The 26,203-nt window shown below is 35.5% G+C and overlaps 1 protein-coding gene across 1 annotated transcript in view; it reads left to right on the forward strand.

The window, feature by feature from the left end:
- The window catches only part of LOC148953958 (putative sodium-coupled neutral amino acid transporter 11), a 175,541-nt gene that overhangs the window by 70,012 nt on the left and 79,326 nt on the right, over positions 1-26,203 (forward strand). Inside the window, exon 3 of the mRNA XM_089086866.1 lies at positions 4,427-4,511. Within this exon, the coding sequence (XP_088942992.1) occupies positions 4,427-4,511 (85 nt within the window). The remainder of the gene's footprint in view (positions 1-4,426; positions 4,512-26,203) is intronic.

Below are 26,203 nucleotides of genomic sequence, written 5' to 3' on the forward strand. Positions count from 1 at the left end.
GAGTTGATTGGCATCCTGTTCTATAGTTGTCGGCAGGGGTGTCACGTTTAAGGGAAGGGAGGCCCCCCCCCAAAAAAAAAAGAGTTTACTGCTAGTTACAAATAAAAATGAAGTCGTTAAAATAGTGGCATGAAGTACCACTATTTCAATGGTTCATTTCTTATTATTATTATTGTTATTATTATTAATATTAGAATTTATTGGCTTATGGAAATATGTGACAAAAAATCAAAGAAAGAAGATCAGTCCTAGTCGGTTAAAAAGAAGAGATTTTAATAGGAATACCACTTAAATTAAAAGGTAAAATAACCAGCCAATATAACAAACAAATCTTCCATCCCCCTCCCTCCCTAACATTTTGGTTAGTGACCAGACAAAGTTCACACGAAGTGATTACTCGTACTTCTTAGTCCCAACTTGTTATCTTTGTGCACTTCTGTCATATGGCAACCCTTTTACAATTGTCACTAATTTCACATTTTCGAATTATTTTCTTTAAACTTTATCGTTACCTCCTATGATAACTTAACTCTCCAAAACACACAAAAAAGAGTAAAAACAATTAAAAATGTATAAATAGATACCGTAGGATATTATACACCACATATTCTGAGTTTTTGGAATATGGGTAGAATATTTCATAATTCCTTCTTTTTAGTAATTACTTTTATTTGTCACACTTTCTCTTTGGCTGCTCAATTATGGATGTGGGGGTATTTCCCGCAGCGACAGTTTTCCGGGGGGAAGTTTCTGGAGGGAATTTCCGGTTGAATTATTCAAGGCGGATACGCCTAGCATCATACGGCATTCGCTCTTTTCGCATATTTTCTGACATCACGAATGATACAGCCTTATTCTTTTAAAAAATCTTACTTCAGTAAAGTTTTCCTGGCACCTATGTAAATTTAACTTAAAAGCTATTTTGGATAAACTGATCTGAGGTTCCCCCTCTTTGTTGGAGAAAAATTGGTGTTTCTCCCTTATCTTGCGGTCCCGTTTGATCCAAATTGAATATCTAAATTTGAGCATTAGTTTGTCCTCACCTCAGTAACTTCCGGCTGTAAGTTTCAGACTGATCAATAATAAAAATTAATTGGCCCACTTCAAGGCCTCCTGTACGACCTCCCCATCCCCACAAAAATGGATGTTTCCCCTTAACCCATGCAAAAATCCTTGAAAATTGCAAGCCAATCAGATGAAAACAGTTTTTGGTAATTTTTTGTCCCCATTTTAAAGGGGGAGCCTCAACCCCAAACTAAACTTTTTCTTGTATATTTGGATCCGCTTGAAGGTTTCAGGCAAATAGGGAAAAATGGTTTTGGTCCATTTTAGGGCAACATTTTTGGGGGCCTGTGCCCTGAATAAGGAAAATTGGCCCATTTTCGGAGGAAAAATTTTTCGGTCCAACTTGTGTGGTGCATTAAGGTCTCCCTGTCCCAAGAACTTAAGGATATAAGTTTCAAGCCATTCAGAAAAAAGTAAGTTTTTTTTTTCTTTTTCCGTCTGAATTCTTAGGCGAACCAACATTTCCACAACTTTTTTTTTGTTATTTATTAGGTATCCCTTGACCCAAACAAGTTAAGACTATAAGTTCCATAGCGTTCAGGAAAATATTTTTTGCCGCTGTTTCGACCCTATGGCAAACCCTAATTCCGTGGGATACAATATTTTTTCTTGCCATGTTTCTTCTCTTTTGGAATTCCCTTAGTCTAAGGACTTGCAGGTAGAAGTTTTAGGTCGATTGGAAGATAAAGTTGTTTTGCCTTTCTATGGGGGCCCGTCCCCCTAAAGAGTTTTCTGTACAATAGGTTTCTCTTAGCAAAGGCTTTACAACTGAAAGTTTCGAACTAATCGGAAAAACAAAAATGATACAGGAGTTCTGAGACATTATAATTTACACAGAACCTTTAGAAGTGGAACCTTTAATTCCTAGCTACCCAAACTACATATATCAGAATAATTTACTAAAGGTTTTAATGGTATCTTGTTGAACTTCATGTTAAGTTGTTCTCTATCAAAAGAACTGTGGTACCTGCTGCTTAGAAATAACTACTTTTTGATTGTCTAAAACGGAACTGCAACACATTAAATCACACATCTAGCAGTCAGATTATTTCAATGTAGTTCATTTAAGTGTTGCATCACTTTCTTAGAATTTTATGAGGATAATTTAAATTATTGTGGGATTGCATGTATAATATTTCCATACCAAACTGGGTACTTTTACTAAAATCAAGATGTAGTGAACAGAGAGACCTAGTCTACGCTTTAGTTTTGAAAACGACGGACATGGGCAATTAATGATGAGATCTATCTAAATTAGGAAGCTAGATAGCGTCAACACTGGTTCAATTTATTTGAACTTCTTTGGAAATTAGATAAAGCCCGCCTATCTGAAAGTTTTGTCATCGATTCTTCGCTGCATATAGGAAAAAGTGTCTTCTTCCTTTTCTTCTTGCTAAAATATTGGGAGACCTTTGTGCATAATCTCCACGCAATTTCAGCCCGTTTGGCAGCTGGGATTGAACCCCTGGCCCCATATTGTTGTGCAGAGCTCAATCCACTGAGACACCACAGGGCTATAAACAGCAGACAGACTCAACAAGTCAGACACTGTTTACTATAAAGTGGGATGAACTCGACTCCTTTAGATTGTAAGGAGAGTCAATTCACCACTACATTGCGGCAACTAAAAAAAATACTGGACACTGGAAAATACTGTTACAGGAAAAGATACTGGAAAATAACTTTCCAGAATTTCGTTACGCGTGCCAATTATAGAAAAAAGTGTATAGGAGTTGGAATATCAACTAGATTGATCCAGTCAATCAAATAAAACTTATAATTAATAGGTCGGATGCTAGCTAAAATTCTGATTTTGGAAGAAAGTCCTTGTATTCAATTGGTTGCAGCTATTCCCACATATGTCTGGTTTAAAGGCAGGCACTCACTTGAAAGATAAGGATCCAGTACGGTAAACATAGCAACACTGTGAATATAGTCCAGTTTCATGAAGTTAGACGAAACATCATTCACAAGTTTGCTGACACTTGCCTTTAGGAAGTGAGAAACTGGAAGCACAGATTGAAAAATTTTGTTGAATTTGTTGGAGAGGCCAAGAGAGTAGTCCCCGATTTCAAGGTATGACTTTGTCAACTTGATTTGTAATGTTGACAAGATAAGGTCATTGATTACAGTTGGGTCGTCAAATGTGGTTTCTTTGAAATACTGAGTAATAGCAAACCGATATTCAATAAACCTCTTTATGCAAGCCTGAAGGAACATCAAACGGGTTTATCCTGGTGGGAATGAGGGTGCTTTGGATTGAAAGAACTCCTGAATTTCAGCATACTTCTCTCACATGGAAGCGCTTCTGAAAAAGTGGGCATAGATATTTCGCACCAAGTCTTCTAGTGTCTTGGGAAGTGACAAGCATGCATAGGGTGAACATAAGTGAATAAGATAGCATGATCATTTCACATTCAATATATGGGACACCATGGCTTTCATTAGCGTTGAAGCAGATCTATTGGCTCAAAACCTGACGTTAGTAGTGTTTTTACAAAATCCAACAATATTTTGCTAGGGAATCAAGTTTTTTTCAATGACTTGTTTGATGCAGTTAGTAAGACCTTCAGCCAATCCATCACTAAATTCATTTTTGTGATGGTAAAGTTCAGGGGGTAAAGTTCATTTCCGATGCAAATGCACATTAAATTTTGATTCAGGATTCAATTCTGACTAGAGGAAAGTTTATTTCTTAGCTACCTGAATAATCCGTTAATATAAACCTTGCCCACAATTGCTGCATAGCCTAACCAATACTCCCTTATGCCGGTAGTTTACACCAATCAAAGCCATTGCATAAAAAATAAAATAAATGCGAGGCTACCTAAGTAATATTCCAGGGTTCAGTTTCTTGAAATTTCGGCAATTACAGCACCGCAAGCCATTGTTGCTACATAAGCTTTTTTAAAAACCAAGCATACGCAATCTTTGAGAATTTTTTAGCCTTTCGTTCGAATAAAAAAAAAATTCCCTTAAAATCCTTACTTTACCCCTGATTTCCCCAAGAATCCTTACTTTACCCCAGATTGCCCTTGGTCCCTAGATTCAAAATAAGTGTCCTTAAATGAAGTGATGTTCCCTAAAATAGGGTAATCTCCCTAGAAGTGGAAGCCCTGGTCTGACCGTCCGCTATTAAAAAAAAAATTGTGTTATAATTATTTTTGTCACCTGTGTTCATATTACAAAAAATGTAGAATATTCTGATCGTTTCCCTAAAAATATAATGTTTTTCTTCTTTGTTTTTTTTTCTTGGTTTATTTGCCCAATGTTATTTTAGAAAATTTAAAAAGCATATTTTCCTAGCAATTATGTCAGTAAAATTGGCATTTTTGTTATAGAGCCCCTTTTTTCTTTTCAGGATGATTTTGATCCAAGTGAAAAGCTGGGAATTTTATCAACTAGTTTCAACTATGTTAACTCTATTACTGGAAGTGGAGTCATTGGTAAACTGAGTTTTTTTTAAATTGAAAGTAAGGAACAGTATTAAAAATTTAAATGAACCGAAATTATTCCATATATGAGGAAGTACTTCCCTTCTTCAACCCCTTAATCGTTACACTAAAGTTATTTAGTGCTTTAAAAAACTTTCGTATTCCAATTCATTATGTTTCAGCAATCATTCTTAAGGAATTTTGACAAAAGGAAAACTTTAAAGTAAAGAGCCAGGGGCTGAGGAGGGGGCAGCCCCCGCACATACGGACCAATTTCTGTTTGTTTTCAGCTTTAATGCTAGTGTAATCCTTACATTCTTGTTTCTTTTGAAAACATGTTTATTTTATTTTCATTTCTGATAATTTTTCAGATATGCCAGGGTCTAACCAAGATTTGATACTGGCTACGGACTCCATAAAACCCATATTTGTTGAAGTTGGAATAAATACATCAATTATTGTAAATTTACTGGTAGCGTCCAGCTTTTCTGCTTAAGAATTTTAGCTTGACTTAACTTACTTAGGTCTCCTGCCAGGTGCTACTCGGCGTAGAGAGTGATGTCTGCCTCGTCCATCCACTTCGGTCCATTGCAAGGGTTTGTGCTTCACTCGGTCTGATATTTGCCATCGCAAGGAACTCGGATACGCTGTCGAACCATCGCTTCTTTGGTCGGCCGCGAGGTCACTTCCAAGCGGCTTTGACAGGGTCGAAGTCAAAAATCATCTTAGCAGGTAAGTGCGGGGGCATAAGGGGTATATGCCCAAACCACGTTAAGGTACGCTCGGCTGCTTTGGTAGAAAACTGGGACTGCTTGGTGATATGCAGCAGCTTTTTCTTACTCACGATGTCGACCCACCATAGACCTTCTATGCTTCAGACTCTTTGACTGGAATCTATTGATGGCCATTAGGGTTGCGGCTGATGCTTGCCAAGTCTCAGCTCCACAAAGCATCATAGAACTGACGAGGGCGTTGAAAATTTGCAGTTTGGTTGAACGACTGATATTTGGTTTTCACCAAAGGTGACAGATCAACCTGCCCATGGCAAAAGAAATCGTGAAGAAATCATGGATCCCAGGTAGGTAAACCTTTGGACAACTTCTATGCTAGTTATTCCGTCCAGACTGACTGGAGAAATTAAAACAGGAGAAGATGGGTCTATGGCCATAATTTTCGTTTTGTTCCAGTTTATCTGCAGTCTCGCAATTGCGGCCTCTTCTTGAAAGAATTAGAGTGCTTCCAGTAACTGATCCATGGAGTCCGCTAGGATGGCCAGGTCGTCAGCAAAATCAGCATCTATGATGACACAATCTCCAAAAAATTTAGTGTTGGATTGTAATTCAAGTTTGGGACAAATTTCGAATATTATTTTTGATGAACAGTAATTTTTTTGCATAAGTTTTTTTTCTATACATTTACAACAGAATTCTGGGTAAACGGAGATGAATATTATTGTTCATATAGATGGATATTCTGATATACATACGCTTAAATACATTGAGACTCCCGCTTCGCAGCATCGATAATGTAGGTGTATATCAAAATATTCTCGAGAATCACGGGATTCGATACCAATTTCTACCCGCCTTCAAACCTCATTCATATTTATCTGAAGTCCGAATGAGAGCTATGATATCTGGACATTAAACTGCAGCTTTAGAAGCATTTGCTCCCCCCCCCCCCCCCACTAAAGAAATGCTCCATCATCTATCTGTCGTAATAGTTGATGCACTCTCATTGAATGCTCAACATAATTGAATTCTATCTTATAAAATATGAAGCAAACCCGTTTAGGTAAATTAAGCTCTAAAACAAATGTGAAGAACATTTTACCGCAATAAAAAAAGAGGTAACACCCTTATTTAGGCTTGGTCTAAAGGAAGGGGGAGTTCAATTCCCAACTCAACCCCCCGATCGTTCCCCTTGTATTGTTATCGAAAGGCTCGTGTAGAGTTTAACACTTTTGGCATTGAATACATTCTTTTAGGCGTTTGCTCCCTCCCCTGCCTATACATTGACCTACCCCCACTCCTTCATAATAAATAATGCGGAACTATACTTCACTAAACACAATTTTGTGTAAAACCAAGTAAAACAACTTATTTAAATAAAGCATTAAGATAAGTGTACATATTTACAGCTCTCTTGAATTATCTACGTGAATTCTTACGAACGAATCCGTTACCGTGCGGTACTACTTCCTCTGCAACTGAGAAGATCATTATGTAGCTTTTTGATATTTCAAAAGTGAATGACAGTCTCAGAATTTTTAATCACTTGCAACTTGCTACTCCGTGGGACAAAACCGTTGTTTTGGGCCACAAAATGGCACAAAAATATAACTTTAACTTTTTAACTTAATGAGGGTTTTATTTACATTAAACAAATGAATACACCAACTGCCAGAAGGAAGCTTGTTTAGGCTATACATCTTTAAACAAAAAACTGATATTTACATCACTATCAACAACAGAAAAATATACTAGATAAAAAAGAAAAGAAAGAAAACAGGAGAAAAATAAAAGAAAAAAGGCACGGCGCAACCTCCTGCAACTTAGTGTGACTAAAAAAAAACGATAACTAATTTTCACCGTTCTCTCGCTACCCCCCCCCCCTCTCAAAACCACAAAAACAAATGCAGCAGAGAAACCACTCGAGAGAAAATTGCTAAGGAATATTATACTCTCCAAAATACAGAGATTATAACCTACTCCTAAGACTACCAATATTTTCTTCAACTTATAAATTATTTGGTAGACTATTATAAAGTTTTTTATAAAGCTATTATAAAGTTTTTTATTGTTTTAAAAAATGAAGTTGTGAGACAGAGTCAAACTTTAGCGTAAAGAGCGAGGCGTTGAGGAGGGGACAGCCCCTTTCATATATGGAATAATTTCTGTTCGTTTTAAGTTTTAATGTCGCTCCTTACTTTCAGTTTAAAAAACTTGTTTTTTTTATTTAATATCAACAAAGCTTATATTGGGTAAATTCCCTTTTTTCCTCTCAAATGACACGACTTTTTGAATTCATGTTCTTCCTGTTAAGCGGCATTGGCAAATTTCTGAGAAGCAATAGAAAGCGCTTTAATGAACCAATTTTGCCGTGTCAATTTCTCTAAATTACTGCTGTTCAATAAGATGATTATACCTACTGAATATGTTTCTACTAAATTTGTTTCGAATTCTTAGATGCACTGTAAAACGCTGTATCAAGCCACTTTTGTCCAATGAATTTTTGTTAAATAAAAAAATTGGTGATAAAAATGTGATTGTTGCTCAGTAGCAGCTCTGGCTTCTTTTGTGCCGGGGGCAAAATCTTAATTTGCCCTCCCCCCCCCCTTTCTTCCAAAATTTTCAGGCAAAAAAAATATCAATAGGATTTTGCCAACTGTGCCCTCTCCTTTATTTTAATTGAATTAAAATATCTAAAATTACAAATGATTTTAACCGTACAATTATTTATTTGAAATTTTGCACCCCTAACATTTCGCGCCCGGGGCAAGTGCCCCTATTTTACTTAGGTATTTTGATTGCTTGCATACAAATTGCTCAAATACAATCAAATTGATGTCAAGTTAATTCCTGTTTTTCTCTCTTTCAAATTAAACAACTTCCTAAATTCTATTTCTTCCTGTTAAAGTGGTATTGTCAACTTCCAGAGAAGGGCAAGGAAATCCTTCAGCAAGCAGCTTTTGGCCATCAATTTTTGCCCTATAAAACAGTTTATACTGTTAAATAAGTTCGTGGTGAAACCCAACGTGTAATTGGGAGATAAGAGGCTTTTATCTGGTTATCTAAGGTTTCAAGTGTAAAACCCTAGTTTTGGGACGTTTTAAATAGTTTTTTCAGCTTATAACGTTCAGAACTTCTATAAACTGCTCAAATATTAGTAAATTTATCAGTTAAATTACCTTTTTGTATCAGTTAAATTACCATTTAGTTTACTCTTCTTCAAATGAGACAGCTTCTAAAATTCTTCTTCTTTCTTACAAAGCGAGATTGAAAATTTTCAAAGAAGCATTTGACAACACATTAATGAACCGATTTTGCCGGTGCCAATTTCTACTAAACAAGTTTAATATTTTAAGTAAGATGGGTTAGTGGTAATAGCCAATATATTTCGGTGATAGGAGCATTTTACTTACTTTTTGAAATGTTTCACGTATTGTGGAGCCAACTTTAGAGACGTCTCAATAGCTTAATCACATTAACATACATGTAAAACATCAATCACGGGTGCATATTAAGGTGTTGGAACATTCCCCACAGCCTTGTAGAAAAGTTTGCCACCAAAAGAGTTTTCCCAAGAAAAGTGAAGAGCGACATTACTTCAAAGATAAAGAAACTAAATAAATTTTAAATCTTTTCTTTTTTTTACTTTAATTAATCCAAAATTATCAAAACTTTTTGGTATCAATTTTCGGAATATCAGCATATTACATATTAAACTGTCTATCCACATTCATTAGTTTCTTTCAGTAATTTTGGTTATGATGGTGATTTTTTTCTTATTTTTATGATATGAAAAATAAGGACTGTTTTCGGTAAAGAAAAAATTATATTCTGGTCTTTGGATGGAACGGCAGGCGTACGCCCTATTCTTTTTAGTTTTTGCTTGTTTTGTGTTTGACTGGAATATTTATTGTAACTTCTGTTTGTTTTGGGTTTATTCTATTTATTGATGGTGAATTTATGGTAATTCTACACTTGTAAAATTATTTGACGTAATTTTTACTCATCTTTGGTGTAATATAGCTCTTTATTTTTACTTAGAAAACTTCTTTTTATGGAAGATTAAAAAAAAAGTTAATTCCATTGAAGGTCCTCAGCTCAATCCAGAATGAGTAAGTAAGTAAGGAATTAGATTAACGACGCTTCTGTACTAGTAAGGTCCCTGCGTCAGCCCTGCAGTGTGTTGCTACAGCATGGTTCAATCTCTGGGCTCCGTATTAAACCCACTGCGCCACAGCAGGACCCAGTCCAGAATGTTGTTTCTCTATGAAAGATTTTGAACATACTGCCAAACATACCTTAATGCATCTTTTATATGCTGTACTGGAAATTCAGTCCTCAATGTCAATACTATTTTGACCAGTGAGAAGTAAAGCAACTTCTTCTGTCAAAAATTCTTCAAGTAGTAGAGAAGGTAAGACTTTATGGCCCTGTAAAAGGTAGCACTAGTAGCAAAAGGTATTATTCATGGCCCTGCCATTGTCTGGGTTCATCTTCCTGTTAAGGAGCAGTCATAATATGTCTGTCTTTATTTTCATCTGTGAAAGACGTAATATTGGTATTATGCATGAACTTATGTATCTTTTTCCGTGTGAAATTCTGAGAATGTTGTATTATTCTATGGTTCAACCATATCTCATTTACTGTTGTATGGTTTGGTCGAAAACATTCGTAACTCACCTCCATCCGCCCTGTGTAACGCAGAATATGACAATTATAGTTTTGTATGGTAATCAAATTGACCTATCTCTATCGGTGAGGCATCTTTACCGCGAGTATAAAATTCTACCGTTGGCAGGAATATGTGTATTCTATAATGCTCTGTTTATGTTTAAATATTTAGCTTCAGAGTTACCATCAAGTTTTTCAGGAATGTTTAGTCTTGCGTCTACTATTCACGATCATTTGACACGATCTTCTCAGTTGGTGCGAAGACCAGCTATGGTCACGTCTAGGTCTAGGTTTTCAATTCGCCATGTTGTTCCGTTTGTTTGGGAGAGTTTGCCAGAGGATTTGAGGAATGTTGGGGGTTTGCAGGAATTTAGTAAGTTGCTAAAGAACCATTGTTTTGATGTGTATATTTTGGATAGATTATTCTATGCCAGTTAAGTTTTTGAGGAGGTTTTAGTTGCAGCCGAATATGATTATAATTATTATAATTTTGTTGGGCGTATTTTGGAGGTTCGTTGGTTTTCGGGTCCAGTAAGTTGAGCTTTAATTATGTTTGTTTTTTTTTTCTTTTTTATTTATTTATTAGGAGGGTATTCTCCCGCACAAGCATGCTTCAGGGAATCGATGATGTATATTTTTTTTTAAAATAAACCCAGTGTTACTTAATTACGTCCTTCTTTGAGCTCATGTATTACATCAACATTAATGACAAGTCACTTATGAAAAATGTCAGCTCTATGTTCTTGACGTCATTATCCTTAATAAATTATACGGATTTGAAGAAAGTTGGGTTGTATTTTTCATGCAACCAAATACAATGGCCTGAATCCCGTAAAAATGGTCTTGGATCGCAACACGAAGTTCACCATTAGAACACCGAAAACCTTTTACATTCTTGTACACTTGACCAAAACAAACCTTATACACTTGGCTGAAAACTTTCAGTCTCTTGGCTTGAATAGCAAGGAAAATTCATTGGCTTCAAAAAAACAAAGAAATTTCTTTTTTTCCATGGGAAGCAACTCTCCGTTTTTTCTCTGCTGTGCGCGGGGTACTGGAACACCATAGAAAGCAGTTTAAGGCTCTTTTAAAGGAAATTGCTATATCTAGTGCCTCTTGTAATTAACAGAATACAATATGTAAATTTTTTTTTTTAAACTGTATTTTCGTATAAAAGATGATGAATGACGCCATAATCATAGGTTATAACCCTAAATGACGTAAAAAGCAAAAACTATTTTATGAGGTTAGTTATAATGATGTCGGTACCTTGAGTATATAATGACGTCGTTGCATTAGGCTATAAATAAGGTTAGATTATGACATATAACTAAAAAATTAGGGTGAGACCCCTAAGAATGGAATAGGATTTAAACAAAATGTACACCAATAGAATTTTTTTGGCCAAAACTCACATACAAGCTTATTTTCATTATCAATACCAAAGCCAAATAGTTTTCCGATAGGCTTAAAAAATTTGCTGGCGTTAGGGATTTTTTTTTCTTCAAAATCTGAGTTTTGAAATTTTTCAACATAAAAATTTCCTTCTTCAGTAAATTAGAACAAACCCAGTGATGGCCTGGTTAACTCCCTTTTTACTGATCTTTTGAAACACCATTAAAATCTTGTCCTTTTCCACCAATGAATTTTACGCACAGACTTCCTCGTTGTTTGCACCTGGGTATTATTCGAGTTCTATGTACACGTTTCTATAATGTTGTCCTTATCAACCACATCATCAAAAACAGAATAATCGACCTGAACCCATCAAAAAAATTAAAAACAGAACAAATATCTTGGTTGGTTCTATAAACAAAACAGAATGTTGAGATGAATTGAACAGAACAATCAACCTGAACCCATCAAAAATCTAAAACAGAACAAACGTCTTGGTTGGTTCTGTAAACAAAACAGGATGTTGAGATGAATTGAACAGAACAATCAACCTGAACCCATCAAAAACATCAAAACAGAACAAACTTCTTGGTTGGTTCAGTAAACAAAACAGAATGTTGAGATGAATTGAACAGAACAAACAACCTGAACCCAGAACAAATCTAAAACAGAACAAACATCTTGGTTGGTTCTGTAAACAAAACAGGATGTTGAGATGAATTGAACAGAACAATCAACCTGAACCCATCAAAAACATTAAAAACAGAACAAACATCTTGGTTGGTTCATTAAACAAAACAGGATGTTAAGATTAATTGAACACATCAATCAACCTTAACAAATAAAAAACATCAAAAATAGAACAATCATCTTGGTTGGTTATGTAAACAAAACAGTATGTTGAGATAAATTGAACACAAAAATCAACCTGAACCCATCAAAAACATCAAAAACAGAATAAACATCTTGGTTGGTTCATTAAACAAAACAGGATGTTGAGATGAATTGAACACAACAATCAACCCTAACCCATCAAAAACAGAACAAACACCTTTGTTGATTCTGTAAACAAAACAGAATGTTGAGATGAATTGTAAGAGGAATCTTCGATTTTTCTTTCATGAACATTAATACCTGACTCACAAGATTTTTTAATATCTCCTGTTGAATGTTGAAACAGAATGTTGAGATGAATTGTAAGAGGACTCTTCGATTTTTCTTTCATGAACATTAATACCTGACTCACAAGATTTTTTAATATCTCCTGTTGAATGTTGAATGTTGAAACAGAATGTTGAGATGAATTGTAAGAGGAATCTTCGATTTTTCTTTCATGAACATTAATACCTGACTCACAAGATTTTTTAATATCTCCTGTTCTTTCATTAATATTATCAACTAACAGCTCTTTTGTGGCAAAATCAAGCTTTTTCCACATTGCTTGGTGAAATATCGCTTTATTTCTAATCATTTTTCTTTCATTTTCTGGCAATGCATTATATTCTCTTATAATTTCATGCCAATTGTTTCCGAGGATTTTCCAACAAATATTATATATGAAATCTCTGAGTAAAGAAGACTTTTATTTCTTTTCAATCTTAATATAAGATTAAGTAATCTCTTATGCTGTACAAAATTTTCGTAAAAAAACCTTGGAAATTCCTTTCTTATCGCTATCAAAATATTCTCTTACTTTGGTCATATTTATTTCGGACTTATTTTCAAACCGCCCACAATTCCCCTCATCGATTGCCCTAAAAAAATGTTTTTACAAATTTTTCGTAGAATAGTTCCTTAGAAATGTTTGTTGCAGAAATATAATTTTGAACATGCTATAATTTTTTACTTTCAAAGGAAACCGAAATGTCTGCAAAACGTAAATGTTCTCGAAATAATCTGCACGCTTGATTCATTTGGATATTACATCTCATTTGGTTAAACACTCCGTAGATTATTGCTCCCTGTGGCGTTTTCCCATGCTCTGGAAATATGTGCAATACATCTGCATATACTTCATATTTTTTTTTATTCTCAAGCTCATTCATCACACCGATAATTTCTGGCATTGAAGCCAAAAGAACGTTTTTAGAAAACTGAACAAGAAAACGATCACCTAGAAAGATGTCTATATCTTTTGCGGTAAGGGTTTCCAATTCATACTGTTCTTGTAAATGATCTAAAGTCGCGTTACAGAGCTTGAATAATTAATTTTAGTTGGTTATTTATTTCAGCTGATCCACGTTGAATGAAGTCACATGCTTAAGCTAGCTAGTTGCAATGATACAATCACTCCATCACAAAAGGAAAATCTTCCCCAAACCACTGGAAAAACTCTTGACAAGACTGTTACTTGGTCAAATTAAATTTCGATTAATTTCCAAAAAATATTTGATCTTGTTAATCATAATATGTATTTTTAAAAACTGCCATTGATTCTTTCCTGGTGAATTTGGAAAACTAAAACTCTAAACTAAAATTCTACACTAAAAATCTAAACTAAACTCTAAACTATAACGCCAAACTAATACTCTAAACTGAAACTCTAAACTAAAACTCTAAACTAATACTCTAAACTAATCCTCTAAACTAAAAATCTAAACTAAAACTTTAAACTAATAAGCTAAACTAAAATTCTAAGCTAAACCTCGAAACTAAAACTTTAAACTAAAACTCCAGACTAATAAGCTAAATTAAAACTCTAAACTAAAACTCTAAACTAATATTAAACTAAAATTCTAAACTAAAACTCTAACTACTTAAAACATAGGAGGTGGTCCAGGAAAAAATAGGTGGCATGCACGGGGGGAGGAGAATATTTGGGAGGATGGTTTGGCAGAGGGGCTTATGGAAATGGTGGAGGTTTCAGAGGTTCAGAGAAACCAGGATGTTCTCTCTCTACGAATTTTATAAAGGCTATCTTTGTAGGGGAGCCTTATGGGGGGAAGTTCAAATTTCTTGTAAAATTTCTTTGTAACAGGCACAATTAAATCCGCAACAGGATTCGCGGGCATCACCAGAATTTCAGAGCATAATGCTTGGCTAGAAGATTCCTTAGCCACCACATTCATCGTTCCTTCCTTTTCTTCATTTTCAGCTACTGGCAATGGAAGAGGGATAAGCACGAAACTGGGCTCTTCCAAATCAATCTGTAGACATCGTTCTTCTTCGAATTTTTTTTCTGTTACAGTTGAGTCCTTTGTAACAGGCACATTTAAATCCGCAACAGGATTTGCGGGCATCACCAGGATTTCAGAATCTGATGTCCTATGGGATTGGCGATAATTTTTTTTGCCTCAACTTTTTGAAAATCCTCATCAAAATCTTCGGCAACTAGTGCCTCTTCCACTTGTTTCTCTATTTTAGAAGTTTCGGACATTGCAGGAGGTGTTTTAGCATTTTCCCTTGATTTTGGTTTGATGTCTTTTTCAGGGAGATTTTCTTCTTTCTTTGCTTCTTTCCCCAGTCGTGCTAATCTCTGTTCGGTGTAAACTTTTTTTTCACCTGATTTTTTGGCCTGTTGTTTTTTCAATTTCGTTTTATCCTTGTGCGGGAGTTTTGGTAGGTTGGAGTGAAATTTTTTACGCTCAATTTCTTGAAAATCCTCATCCAATCTTCCTTCATCAAAATCTTCGGCAACTGGTTTCTCTTCCACTTGTTTCTCTTTTTTAGTAGCTTCAGACTTTGAAGCAGCTCTTTTAGCATTTTTCCTTGATTTTGCATAGACGTCTTTTTCAGGGAGATTTTCTTCTTTCTTTGCTTCTTTCCCCAGTCCTGTTAATCTTTGTTCGATGTCAACATTTTTTTCCCTTGATTTTGCAGCAGCTCTTTTAGCATTTTCATTTGATTTTGCTTTGACAGATTTCTCTATGAGCTTCTCCTTGTCAACTTCTTTTACAGATGAGGTACCAACAGTCCATTGATTCACACAGTCGTCTACTATATTTTCATCATTTTGACCTGCGGCAATCATTGGTGCATCTATGGAAGTGTCTTGCATATCTGTTTTAGATGTACTTTGAACTGCCTGTATACCTTTTTCAGCAGCTTTTTTAGTATTTTCACTTAATTTTGCTTGAGTTCTTTTAGCATTTTCACTTGATTTTGCTTTGACAGATTTCTTTATGAGCTTGTCATTGTCAACTCCTTTTAAAAATGAGGCAACAACATTCCATTGATCCACACAATCTTCTACTGTATTTTCATCATTTTGACCTGCGGCAATCTTTGGTGCATCTTTGGAAGTGTCTTGCACGTCTGTTTCAGGTGCACTTTGAACTGCCTCTTCGCCTTTTTCAGCAGCCCTTTTAGCATTTTCACTTAATTTTGCTGAAGATGGTTTAGAATTTTCATTTGATTTTGCTTTGACAGATTTTTCTATGAGCTTCTCCTTGTCAACTTCTTTTACAGATGAGGTACCAACAGTCCATTGATCCACACAGTCGTCTCCTATATTTTCATCATTTTGACCTGCGGCAATCATTAGTGCTTCTATAGAATTGTCTTGCACGTCTGTTTCAGGTGCACTTTGAACGGCCTCGTCGCCTTTTTCGGCAGCTCTTTTAGCATTTTCACCTAACTTTGCTGAAGCTGTTTTAGTATTTTCACTTGATTTTGCTTTGACAGATTTCTTTGTGAGCTTGTCATTGTCAACTCCTTTTACAGATGAGGCAACAACGCCCCATTGATCCACACAATCTTCTACTATATTTTCATCATTTTGACCCTCGGCAATCTTTGCTGCATCTATGGAAGTGTTCTGCACGTTCGTTTTAGATGTACTTTGAACTGCCTGTACGCCTTTTTCAGCAGCTTTTTTAGTATTTTCACTTAGTTTTGCTGGAACTCTTTTAGCATTTTCACTTGATTTTGCTTTGACAGATTTCTTTATGAGCTTGTCATTGTCAACTCCTTTTACAGATGAGGCAACAACATTCCATTGATCCACACAATCGTCTACTATATTTTCATCATTTTGACCCGCGGCAATCTTTGGTGCTTCTATGGAATTGTCTTGCACGTCTGTTTCAGGTGCACTTTGAACTGCATCTACACCTTTTTCGTCAGCTTTTTTAGCATTTTCGCTTAATTTTGATGAAGCTGTTTTAGCATTTTCACTTGATTTTGTTTTGACAGATTTCTTTATGAGCTTGTCATTTTCAATTGTTTTTAAAAGTGAGGTAAAAACATTCCATTGATCCACACAATTATCTTCTATATTTTCATCGTTTGGCCTGCTGCAATCATTGGTGCATCTGTGGAATCTGTGGAAGTGTCTTGAACGTCTGTTTCACATGTGCTCTGAACTGTCTGTACGCCTTTTTCAAGGAAATTTTCTTCTTTCTGTGCATCTATCCCCAGTCCTGTTATTTTCTGGTTGTCTTCTCTTAATGCAGTTGCCTCCTGTCTCTTCATACTTTTGGCAGCCAGGGTTTCTTGAGCAGGTTCAGCCACCTCCTTTACATTAGATTGACTCGTCATTTCCTCTGATTCTTTCTGCAACTCCTTGTTATTGACAAGGAGTTCTTGTCTGATTTCTGTGCTCACTTCTTTCCTCTTGTTTTTGTCAACTTTTTCAACATCAACCGGTAGCTTGGACTGAGATGATTTTGTTTCTTTTTTACGTTCCATAGCCTCGTTGCTTGTTTTGAGACTATTCTTTTTTCTATGATTAATGTATTTACTAATAGCCACACAAATGGATACTGTGACACCCACAATTGAAGTTCCAATTAATATGTCTTTTAAACTAAACATCTTAGATACTTTATTTTCAAAAGATCACTTTGTCGAGTAGTAAGAACATAGCAAAAAACAAAACTTGTTTTTAAATTTTCAGATATTTTCCTAGTTTGAATTAAACAATTTAAATTATTGCTCAGACACCATAAATATTTTTGTAGTTTTCATAAAAAGTTTAGTGCTCCGGAACTGAGAACTAAAATAAATAAAATTTATTTTGAAATTTTCTTTTTTGCTGTGGAAATGTAGCAGAACGTTATAGAGATGCGCACTTTAGTAGTTAAGCCAACAAAAGGTTTGTTCCAGGAGACAATTATAACTTTGAAAAGAGATAAAATAAAATTATTTTGTTTCAAACTTTTAGGAATTCAGCTCATTTATTTTCAGTTCACATCAGATTTTTCGTTAACACCCTACAAGAATTACTGCTTTTTATATAACTATATCTACATGATTTTTATATTATTAGAAATACTATTTAAATCTTCATATGCAAAATGATGTTAATAGCATTTGCTACTACAGAGTTGTGCGAAAATGTAGTTTTTCGTCAAAAATTGATTCTCTTTTGAAAACTATTTCTTTTGTAATTACAAAAGGGACTAGATGTAGCAATTTCCTTTCAAATTAGCCATTAAACAGCTCTCTACGATTTTCTAATGCCCCGCTAGCTGCACCTAAAAAAAGGAAAAAAAAGATGCATTTGATGCGGAATATCGTGCTTGGGGCCACTTGAATTTAGTATGTTAATAAATGCGATCTCCCTGTATAAGTAAGGCACAATGCAAACTGAAATCATCTACATATTTTACGTTTAGCAGGAATCTTTTGACTAGCCTAAACTTTATGAAGCATATTGTAGGCTTAGAAAGTCATACCCATAGTGTGATATTGAAGTTTTATTACCAGTACTGAAAACACTTTTCCAGAAAAGGACAGGCTTGGTGTTTATGCTCAAATAAACCATCGTTCATTGACTCTAGTGTTGAAAAATACCATATCATTTCATCACCAGATAAACTCTACACACACCAAAAGCCTTTGGCTTTTTCTTAGTTGGTATAGTAAAGAACGAACTACAGGGAATCGGGCTGCGGAATCACTCAAGTATGACATCATGCTCCAGAGAAGCAACTTTTCAAAAGACAATTGTACTACTATCTTGTCAAATAAAAAATGTAGTGCATCATAATGTATATGAGCATTCAGATTTGGTTGGAGATCGCAATTTGTCTGAATATTTTGGTTATTATGAGCTAGAGTTCGTCATTTAGTGTGAATTTTCCCATACGAGTTTTTACCTCTTCCTCTTTGCTCTACTCTCTTACGATTTGGTTTAGTCGTTTTCCAAGCCGCCTGATCTTATCTGGCTCTTTTCCGAAACTCTTGCATAGCTCAGTTTCTGTTTTTATGGATAACCTTCTGACTTCTAAGTATTACAAAGGTAGGCTATTCTGTTTATAGTTCTCACATAGTCCTTTTTATTCGCCTTTTACCTGGTTTGTATTTGTGCCAATTTTTATTCGCTTAATATGTCATGTTTCGGGGACTCTGCCACTTGTTTCTGGGGTTCGTTCTTCACTATATCTAATTGATTTGACCAACTTAGTATTTGACCAACTTAGTTCTTCTTTTCTCTTAAAAGAGTTGGAACGTGTTATTCTTGTGGGTACGTCCGTCGTAAATTCCGAACCGTTGTAATGGTTGTAAATTTTTGGGAATATATGTACTGGAGCATTGAGTCGAAATAAAATCACACACAAGAAACGGTTTTCGCCTCTTCTTTGCTAGATATACTAAACAACGTACCCCATTTTGAACTAATGTCGTCATATAGTTATTTTTTATTTAATGTCATTTATGGTTTTAACCTACGATTATGAGTTCATTCATCATCTAATCGATGATGCACTATCTTTTCAAAAAACTTATTTTAGATATTGGGTTTTCTTAATTACAAAAGCGATCAGGTGTAGCAATTTTCTTTAAAATGATCCCTTAAGAAGCTCTTTATGATGTTCCTGTGCCTCTAGCAGCAATGATCAAGGAGGCACACTTGTGCCTCCTTGATAAGCATAAAAAGAAGACGCATCAGAGCTACCCATGCAAAAGTGATTTTTCTTTTGGTTCAAGCCCATGTACGGTTAGTTTCATCTGTAGGGTTTTTCTCATGATGATTCCAATATTTAACTTCATATTTCGATCCGATTTGGTTTCAAAATAATCAATTTTGGGTTAATATTGGCCGAGGTTTGTCCTTTACAAGTTTGCAACTACCGCTGCAACCATGATTCAAGCTAAAACAAAGCCGATGGCTTTGTTCTTGTGCGTGATTAAATAAAAAAAACAAGTTTTTTCAACTGGAAGTAAGGAGCGACATTAAAACTTAACGAAAAGAAATTATTCCGTATATGAAAGGGGCTGTCCCCTCCTCAACGCCTCGCTCTTTACGCTAAAGTTTTTTATTGTTTAAAAAAAGTAGAGTTGTGAGAAAGTCAAACTTTAGCGTAAAGAGCAAGGCGTTGAGGAGGGGACAGCCTCTTTCATATACGGAAAAATTTCTGTTTGTTTTAAGTTTTATGTCGCTCCTTACTTTCAGTTGAAAAAACTTGTTTTTTTTTATTTAATTTAAACAAAAACAAAGCTGAATAAAATTTAGACACTCCTTGTAAAAGCAGAATATTTCATTCAACATATCTCATTCTCTGCAGTTTGGCCTTTAAAAACCCCTTTTTTGTTCGTTTTCTTTTTTATGTCCACTCATCGTAAGTAAACTTCACTTTTTGGCCACCCGGCCGTTCAAACTGGAGATACGAAGATGCTTTATTAGACTAATTAAAAAAAACTTTTTCCAAAAAATAGGTTTTTCAAAGAAAAGTAAAAAACTCCATTAAACAAAAAATGAGCAAAAATAAAACCAAATTATCTACCAAGCGTGAAACTACCACAAATCAGCATTAATAAATAAATGAAACCCAAAAACGAACAGAAATTACAATAAATAACCGAGCCAAACTCAAAACGAGCAGAAATTAACATAAGTTGGGCTCAAAATCCCTATGCCTTCCCAAGGCCAGAACAAAATTGGCACTTTACTGAAAAAAATATAAATAGTTTTACTTTTATAACTTTAAAAAATCAAATAATATTAACATTTTGATTACTAAATATCAGTATATGTATATTAAACTGACAATGCACATTTATTTGCATTTTTTTCAGTAAAGTGCAAATTTTGTTCTGGCCTTGGGAAGGCATAGGGGTTTTTACAACAACAACAACAAAAAATAATACATTATACCCACATCGATCTTTACTATAAAAATGTCAAGCCTTCCAATCACTTTCGACTATTAAAAAGGGCACTAGGCCTTTCGATTTCCAATCGAATGAGCCGTTTTTGAAACGAAAACACTTTCTATAAACACCTTATATGCCCCCAGGGCATAAATTACAACATATGAAGCTAAGAGAGGAAAGGAAATAATAAATGAAAAATAAAACCAGAAAAGGGTGAGAAAACGAGGATTTTGTCAGCCAGTAGCAAAAACATGAAGACGAAAAACAAGCAAATATTTCGACAAGGACCTCCGCCAAGTCGTCCTCAGTGCTAAACAAAAAAGAAAAGAAAAAGACAACAAAAAAATAACCTTTTGGAGTTTACTGTACAAGATACGAACAGACACCCAACCCTAAGGTTGTAATAAATTACAACCCTTACCCTAAGGGCTGTTAGGGTGGTTGTCAACCTCTAAGACCTAATTTCTAGAACTTTCAACTATGTTAAACAAAATGGCTATATCAAAATTTTGATTGGATGTGTTTGGGGAGATGGTGAGCATGAGAGGGGCGGTAGTCACTCTCCAATCACTTTCAAGTATTAAAAATGGCACTATCCCTTTCAATTCCCAATCAAATGAGCCCTTTTGATTTTTATACGACATTACTTTCAATAAAAATCTTATATGCCCCCAGGGCATAACTTACAACCCTTGCCCTGAGGGCTGCGGGGGGTGTCACTCTCAAAGACTTAAATGAGCCCCTTTTGAAGTTTTACGACAACGCTATCTATAAAAACCTTACATGCTCCAGGGCGTAACTTACAACCTTTGCCCTTGAAGCTCTGGGAGGTTTGTCATCCTCAAATACATAATTTCCAGAACTTGCAACTACGTTGAACAAAATAACTATCTCTAAGCTTTGATTGAATGTTTTTGGGGAAATGGTGGGCGTTAAAGGGGGGTTAATTACTCTCCACTCACTTTCGACTATTAAAAAGGGCGATTTCAATTTCCAATCAAATGAGCCCTTTTTGAACTTTCTACAACAACTTTCTATATAAACTTTATATGCCCCCAGGGCTTAAATTACAACCCTTTCACGGAGAGCTCTGAGGGGGTTATCACCCTAAAATTCAAGAACTTTCAACCACGTTGAACAAAATGGATATCTCAAAATTTTGATTGGATGTCTTTGGGAAAATGGTGGGCGTGAGAGGGGTGTTAATCGCTGTCCAATCACTTTTAACTATTAAAAAAGGCACTGGCCCTTTCAATTTCCAATTTTATAAGCCCTTTTGAATTTTCTACGACAACGCTTTCAATACAAATCTTATATGCCCCCAGGGCATAGCTTACAACCCTTGCCCCGAGGGCTGGGGGGGTTGTCATCCTTAAAGACCTAATTTCCAAAACGTTTAACTACGTTGAACAAGATGGCTATCTAAAAATTTTGATTGGATGTGTTTGGGGAAAAAGTGGGCGTGAGGTGGGGGGGTCAATTACTCTCCACTCACTTTCGAATATTAAAAAGGGCGATTTCAATTTCCAAACAAATGAGCCCTTTTTGAAATTTTTCTGTATAAACAACTTTCTGTATAAACCTTATGTGCCCCCAGGGCATAACTTACAACCCTTGCACTGAGGGCTCTGAGGTGTTATGATCCAAAAAGACCTAGTTTTCAGAACTTTCGACTACGTTGAAAAAAATGGATGTCTCAAAATTTTGATTGGATGTGTTTGGGGAAATGTGGGCGTGAGAGGGGGGTTGGATGCCTTTCAATCACTTTCGACTATTAAAAGGGCACTAGTCCTTTCAATTTTCAAATGAATAAGCACTTTTATGTTTTTAGAACATCGCTTTTTATAAAAACCTTACATGCTCCCAGGGCATAAATTACAACCCTGGCCCTAAGGGTTGCGGGGGAGATGGGTTTTCATCCTTAAAGACCAAATTTCCAAAACTTTCAACTATGTTGAATAGAATGGCTATCTAAAAATTTTGATTGGATGTGTTTGGGGAAAAAGTGGGCGTGAGAGGGGGGTTAGTTGCCCTCAAATCACTTTCGATTATTAAAAAGGGCACTAGCCCTTTTAATTTCCAATCGAATGAGCCCTTTTTCAAGTTTCTACGACAAAGATTTCAATAAAAACCTTATATGTCCACAGGGAATAACTTATACCCCTTGCCCTGAAGACTATGGGGGGAGTGTCCTGCTCAAAGGTATAATTTTCTGAACTTAAAACTGCGTAGAACAAAATGGCTATCTCAAAAATTTGTTTGGTTGTGTTTGGGGAAATGGTGAGCGTGGAAGGGGTTTTAGTTACCTTTCAATTACTTTCGACTATTAAAAAGGGCACTAGCCATTTCAATTTCTAATCGAATGAGCCCTTTTTGAAGTCTCTACGACAACGCGTTCTTCAAAAAGCAGAACATGAGTGCCCTGCTCAAAGGTATAATTTTCTGAACTTTAAACTGAGTGGAACAAAATGGCTATCTCAAATTTTTATTGGATATGTTTGGGGAAACCGTGGGTGTGATAGGGGTGTTATTGCCTTCCAATCACTTTCGAATATTAAAAAAGGCACTAGTTATTTCAATTTCCAATGAATGAGCCTTTTTTGAAGTTTCTACGACAACGCGTTCTATAAAAACCTTTTATGCCCCCAGGGCATAACTTAAAACCCTGGACCTGAGGGCTGTGGGGGAGTTTCCTCCTCAAAAAAATAATTTATATCTGGAAATCAACAAAGCTGAACAAAATGGCTATCTAAAAACTTTGATTAGATGTGCTTGGGGAAAAGGTGGGCGAGAGATGGGGCTTAGTTGCCCTCAAATCACTTTCGACAATCAGATAGGATAGTCGAATTTCCTCTGAATTTCCAATCTAATGAGCCCTTTTTCAAGTTTCTACGACAAAGATCTCAATAAAAACTTATATGCCCCCAGGGCATAACTTATAACCTTTGCCCTGAAGACTGTGGGGGGAGTGTCCTGCTTAAAGGTATACTTTTCTGAATTTAAAACTGCGTAGAACAAAATGGCTATCTCAAAAATTTGATCGGATGTGTTTGGGGAGATGGTGGGCGTAGAAGGGGTTTAAGTTGCCTTTCAATTACTTTCGACTAATAAAAGGGGCACTAGCCATTTCAGTTTCTAATCGAATGAGCCCGTGTTCTAATCGAACACGTTCTATATAAACCTTATATGCCCCAGGGCATAACTTATAACCCTTGCCCTGAGGACTGTGAGGGGTTTGTCATCCTCAAAGAAATAATTTCCATAACTTAAAACTACGTTGAATAAAATGGCTATCTCAAAATTTTCATTGGATTTGTTTGGGGGTATGCGGGGCGTGGTGGGGGGCTAGTTTCCATCCAATCACTTTCGACTATTAAGAAGGGCACTAGACCATCGAATTTCCCATCGAATGAACCTGTTTTGAAGTTTCTACGAAAAGGCCTTCTATAGAAAACTTATATGCCCCCAGGGCATAACTTATTACCCTTGCCCTGAAGGCTGCGGGGAAGTGTCGTCTTCAAAAACATAATTTCTATCTGTAAATCAAGTACGCTGAACAAAATGGCTATCTCAAATTTTTGATTGGATGTGTTTGGCGGAATGATGGGTGTGGGGGGGGGGCTAGTTGCCCTCCAATCCCTTTCGACTATTAAAAAGGGCACTAGCCACTCCAATTTCCAATCGGTTGAGCCCTTTTAGAAGTTTCTACGACAACTCCTTCGATACGAAGTGCCCGGGTATGGAGAAAAAAAAAAAATTAAATAAATAAATTATTCATTCTGCCCATATCTTTCTTTACTTAGGCAGCGCTGTTGCGCTGCCTATGATACCTGTGACGTAAGACCGATTGAACTAAGACGCAACTTCTTTTCATTCAGGCTTTTCCTTGCCTCTCTCACTGAAAATGGGGCACATAAATATTTTCTGGTTTTATATCGTTTTTCCCTTTAGCTTCTTTCCATTCTTGAATATTTAGATCTTAATTTCACGGTTGATAACATTAACCTTGAAATATTTCTTGTCCTTTTTGATCGTGATAACCAAAAGAGGTGCTCTTCTCAAATACAGGACACATGCGAGAAGCGAAGTTTGGTTAAAGCTAATGAAATAAAAGAAAATGGGATGAAAATATAAAAGTTTATGAACAAATTTGGGCTATATATTTGCACATTAGGAGGGGGGAATCATAGTTTATATTAAATATGCAACCTAATCTAACCTGCATAGCTAACTTTTAGTGCCCCTAAAGCCCAAATAACTAACGTTTACATCTTTGTCACGGAGTGAGCAATATCTCACTATGCCGCGGAAACCTTATTATGAATACCACCTTTGAGATTTCAATTCGGTCTTTCTTCCATGTGTCCTGTATTTGAGAAGAGTACCCTGAAAACTGTGGTATCACTGGTGAATCCAAACCGTTCTTGAAAATCTCAGTAAGCATTTGCTTAGCCTGAACTTCGTATACCATAGGATATTTTTGTAGTGTTGTGTTGTGGTATATCTTCTTAGTGTTACATTCTGTAGGTGTTGATATTTCTGTAGTGTCGTGTCGTGGTTTATATTCTTAGTTTTATATTCTGTTGGTATTTCAAAGTTTATTTTGGAAACTTTTCTTTTGAAACGTATGTTTTAGGATATTTTTGCAGCATTGTATCGTGGTTTATCTTTACAGTGTTACCTCTTTTGATATTTTAAAGTGCATTCTGGAATTTTCTCGTTTGAAACGCATGACTTGGGATATTTTAATAATACTGTGTCGTGTTTATCTTTTCAGTGTTATCTCTATTGAAGTTTCAAATTGTATTTTAGAGATAATTTCCTTTGAAACGTATGACTTGGGATATTTTTGTAGCATTATGTAGCGACTTATCTTGTCAGTTATACCTCTGTTGATGTTTTAAAGTGCAGTTAAGAATTTTTTCGTTTGAAACATATGACTTAGAATATTGTTTTAGTATTGTGTCGTGGTTTATCTTCTTAGTGTCACATTTTGTTAATGTTTCAAAGTGCATTTTCGATTTTTGTTTATTTGAAACAAATGACCTGGGGTATTTTATAGTAATGTGTTGTGATTTATCTTGTCAGTGTTACCTCTGTTGATGTTTCAAAGTGCATTTTTGAATTTATTCGTTTAAAACAAATGACTTTAAATATTTTTATAGTTTTGTATCTTGGTTTATCTTGTCAATGTTACATTCTGTTGATGTTTCAAAGTGCATTTTGGAATTTTTTCTTTTGAAACGTATAGCTTGGGATACTTTATTGTGTTTTGTTGCGGTTTAAATTAAATTCCTTTTGACTACCGAAACCATTCAACCTTTCAGATGGATGATATGGGAGAGTGAAATACCCTGAGATTATATCACTCAAAGAGAACGCCAACATAAAAATAATAGTTGATGAAGTGGGGCAACTTCTAGCTAATTGTTCTGGTAACACGTTACACATTGGTAACACTTTTCGTCTATGGTATTAGTAGCTTAATTTACTTTATCTGTTGGTATGTGATCAATGATAGTAATAATGTTCACATGCGTTTTAGTTTCCATCAATTCCTCTTCATATTTATTAGTGATATTGTATACCAAATGCTCTTTTTATTTTGCCAGCGATTTCACTGTCTATTACTACAATATTTTTCACACAGATAACTATTCTGGAGCGTAGACAAGATATGGTTTATGATATTAGCGCAGCAGAAGGCCTTTCTTTTTTCCTTTGCTTTCATTTGAATACTAACACCGGAAAGATGACGATAGGATCTATAAACGAGTAACGTTCTACTAGAACCATTCGCTAGAAGTTGTACCTCTTCATAAACTATTATTTTTATGTTGGCATTCTCTTTGAGTGATATCATCTCTG

The sequence above is a fragment of the Artemia sp. Qi Xiang Cuo genome, chromosome 3, assembly GCF_049724085.1.
Source record: "Artemia sp. Qi Xiang Cuo chromosome 3, ASM4972408v1, whole genome shotgun sequence".
Classification (NCBI taxonomy): Eukaryota; Metazoa; Arthropoda; class Branchiopoda; order Anostraca; family Artemiidae; genus Artemia; species Artemia sp. Qi Xiang Cuo.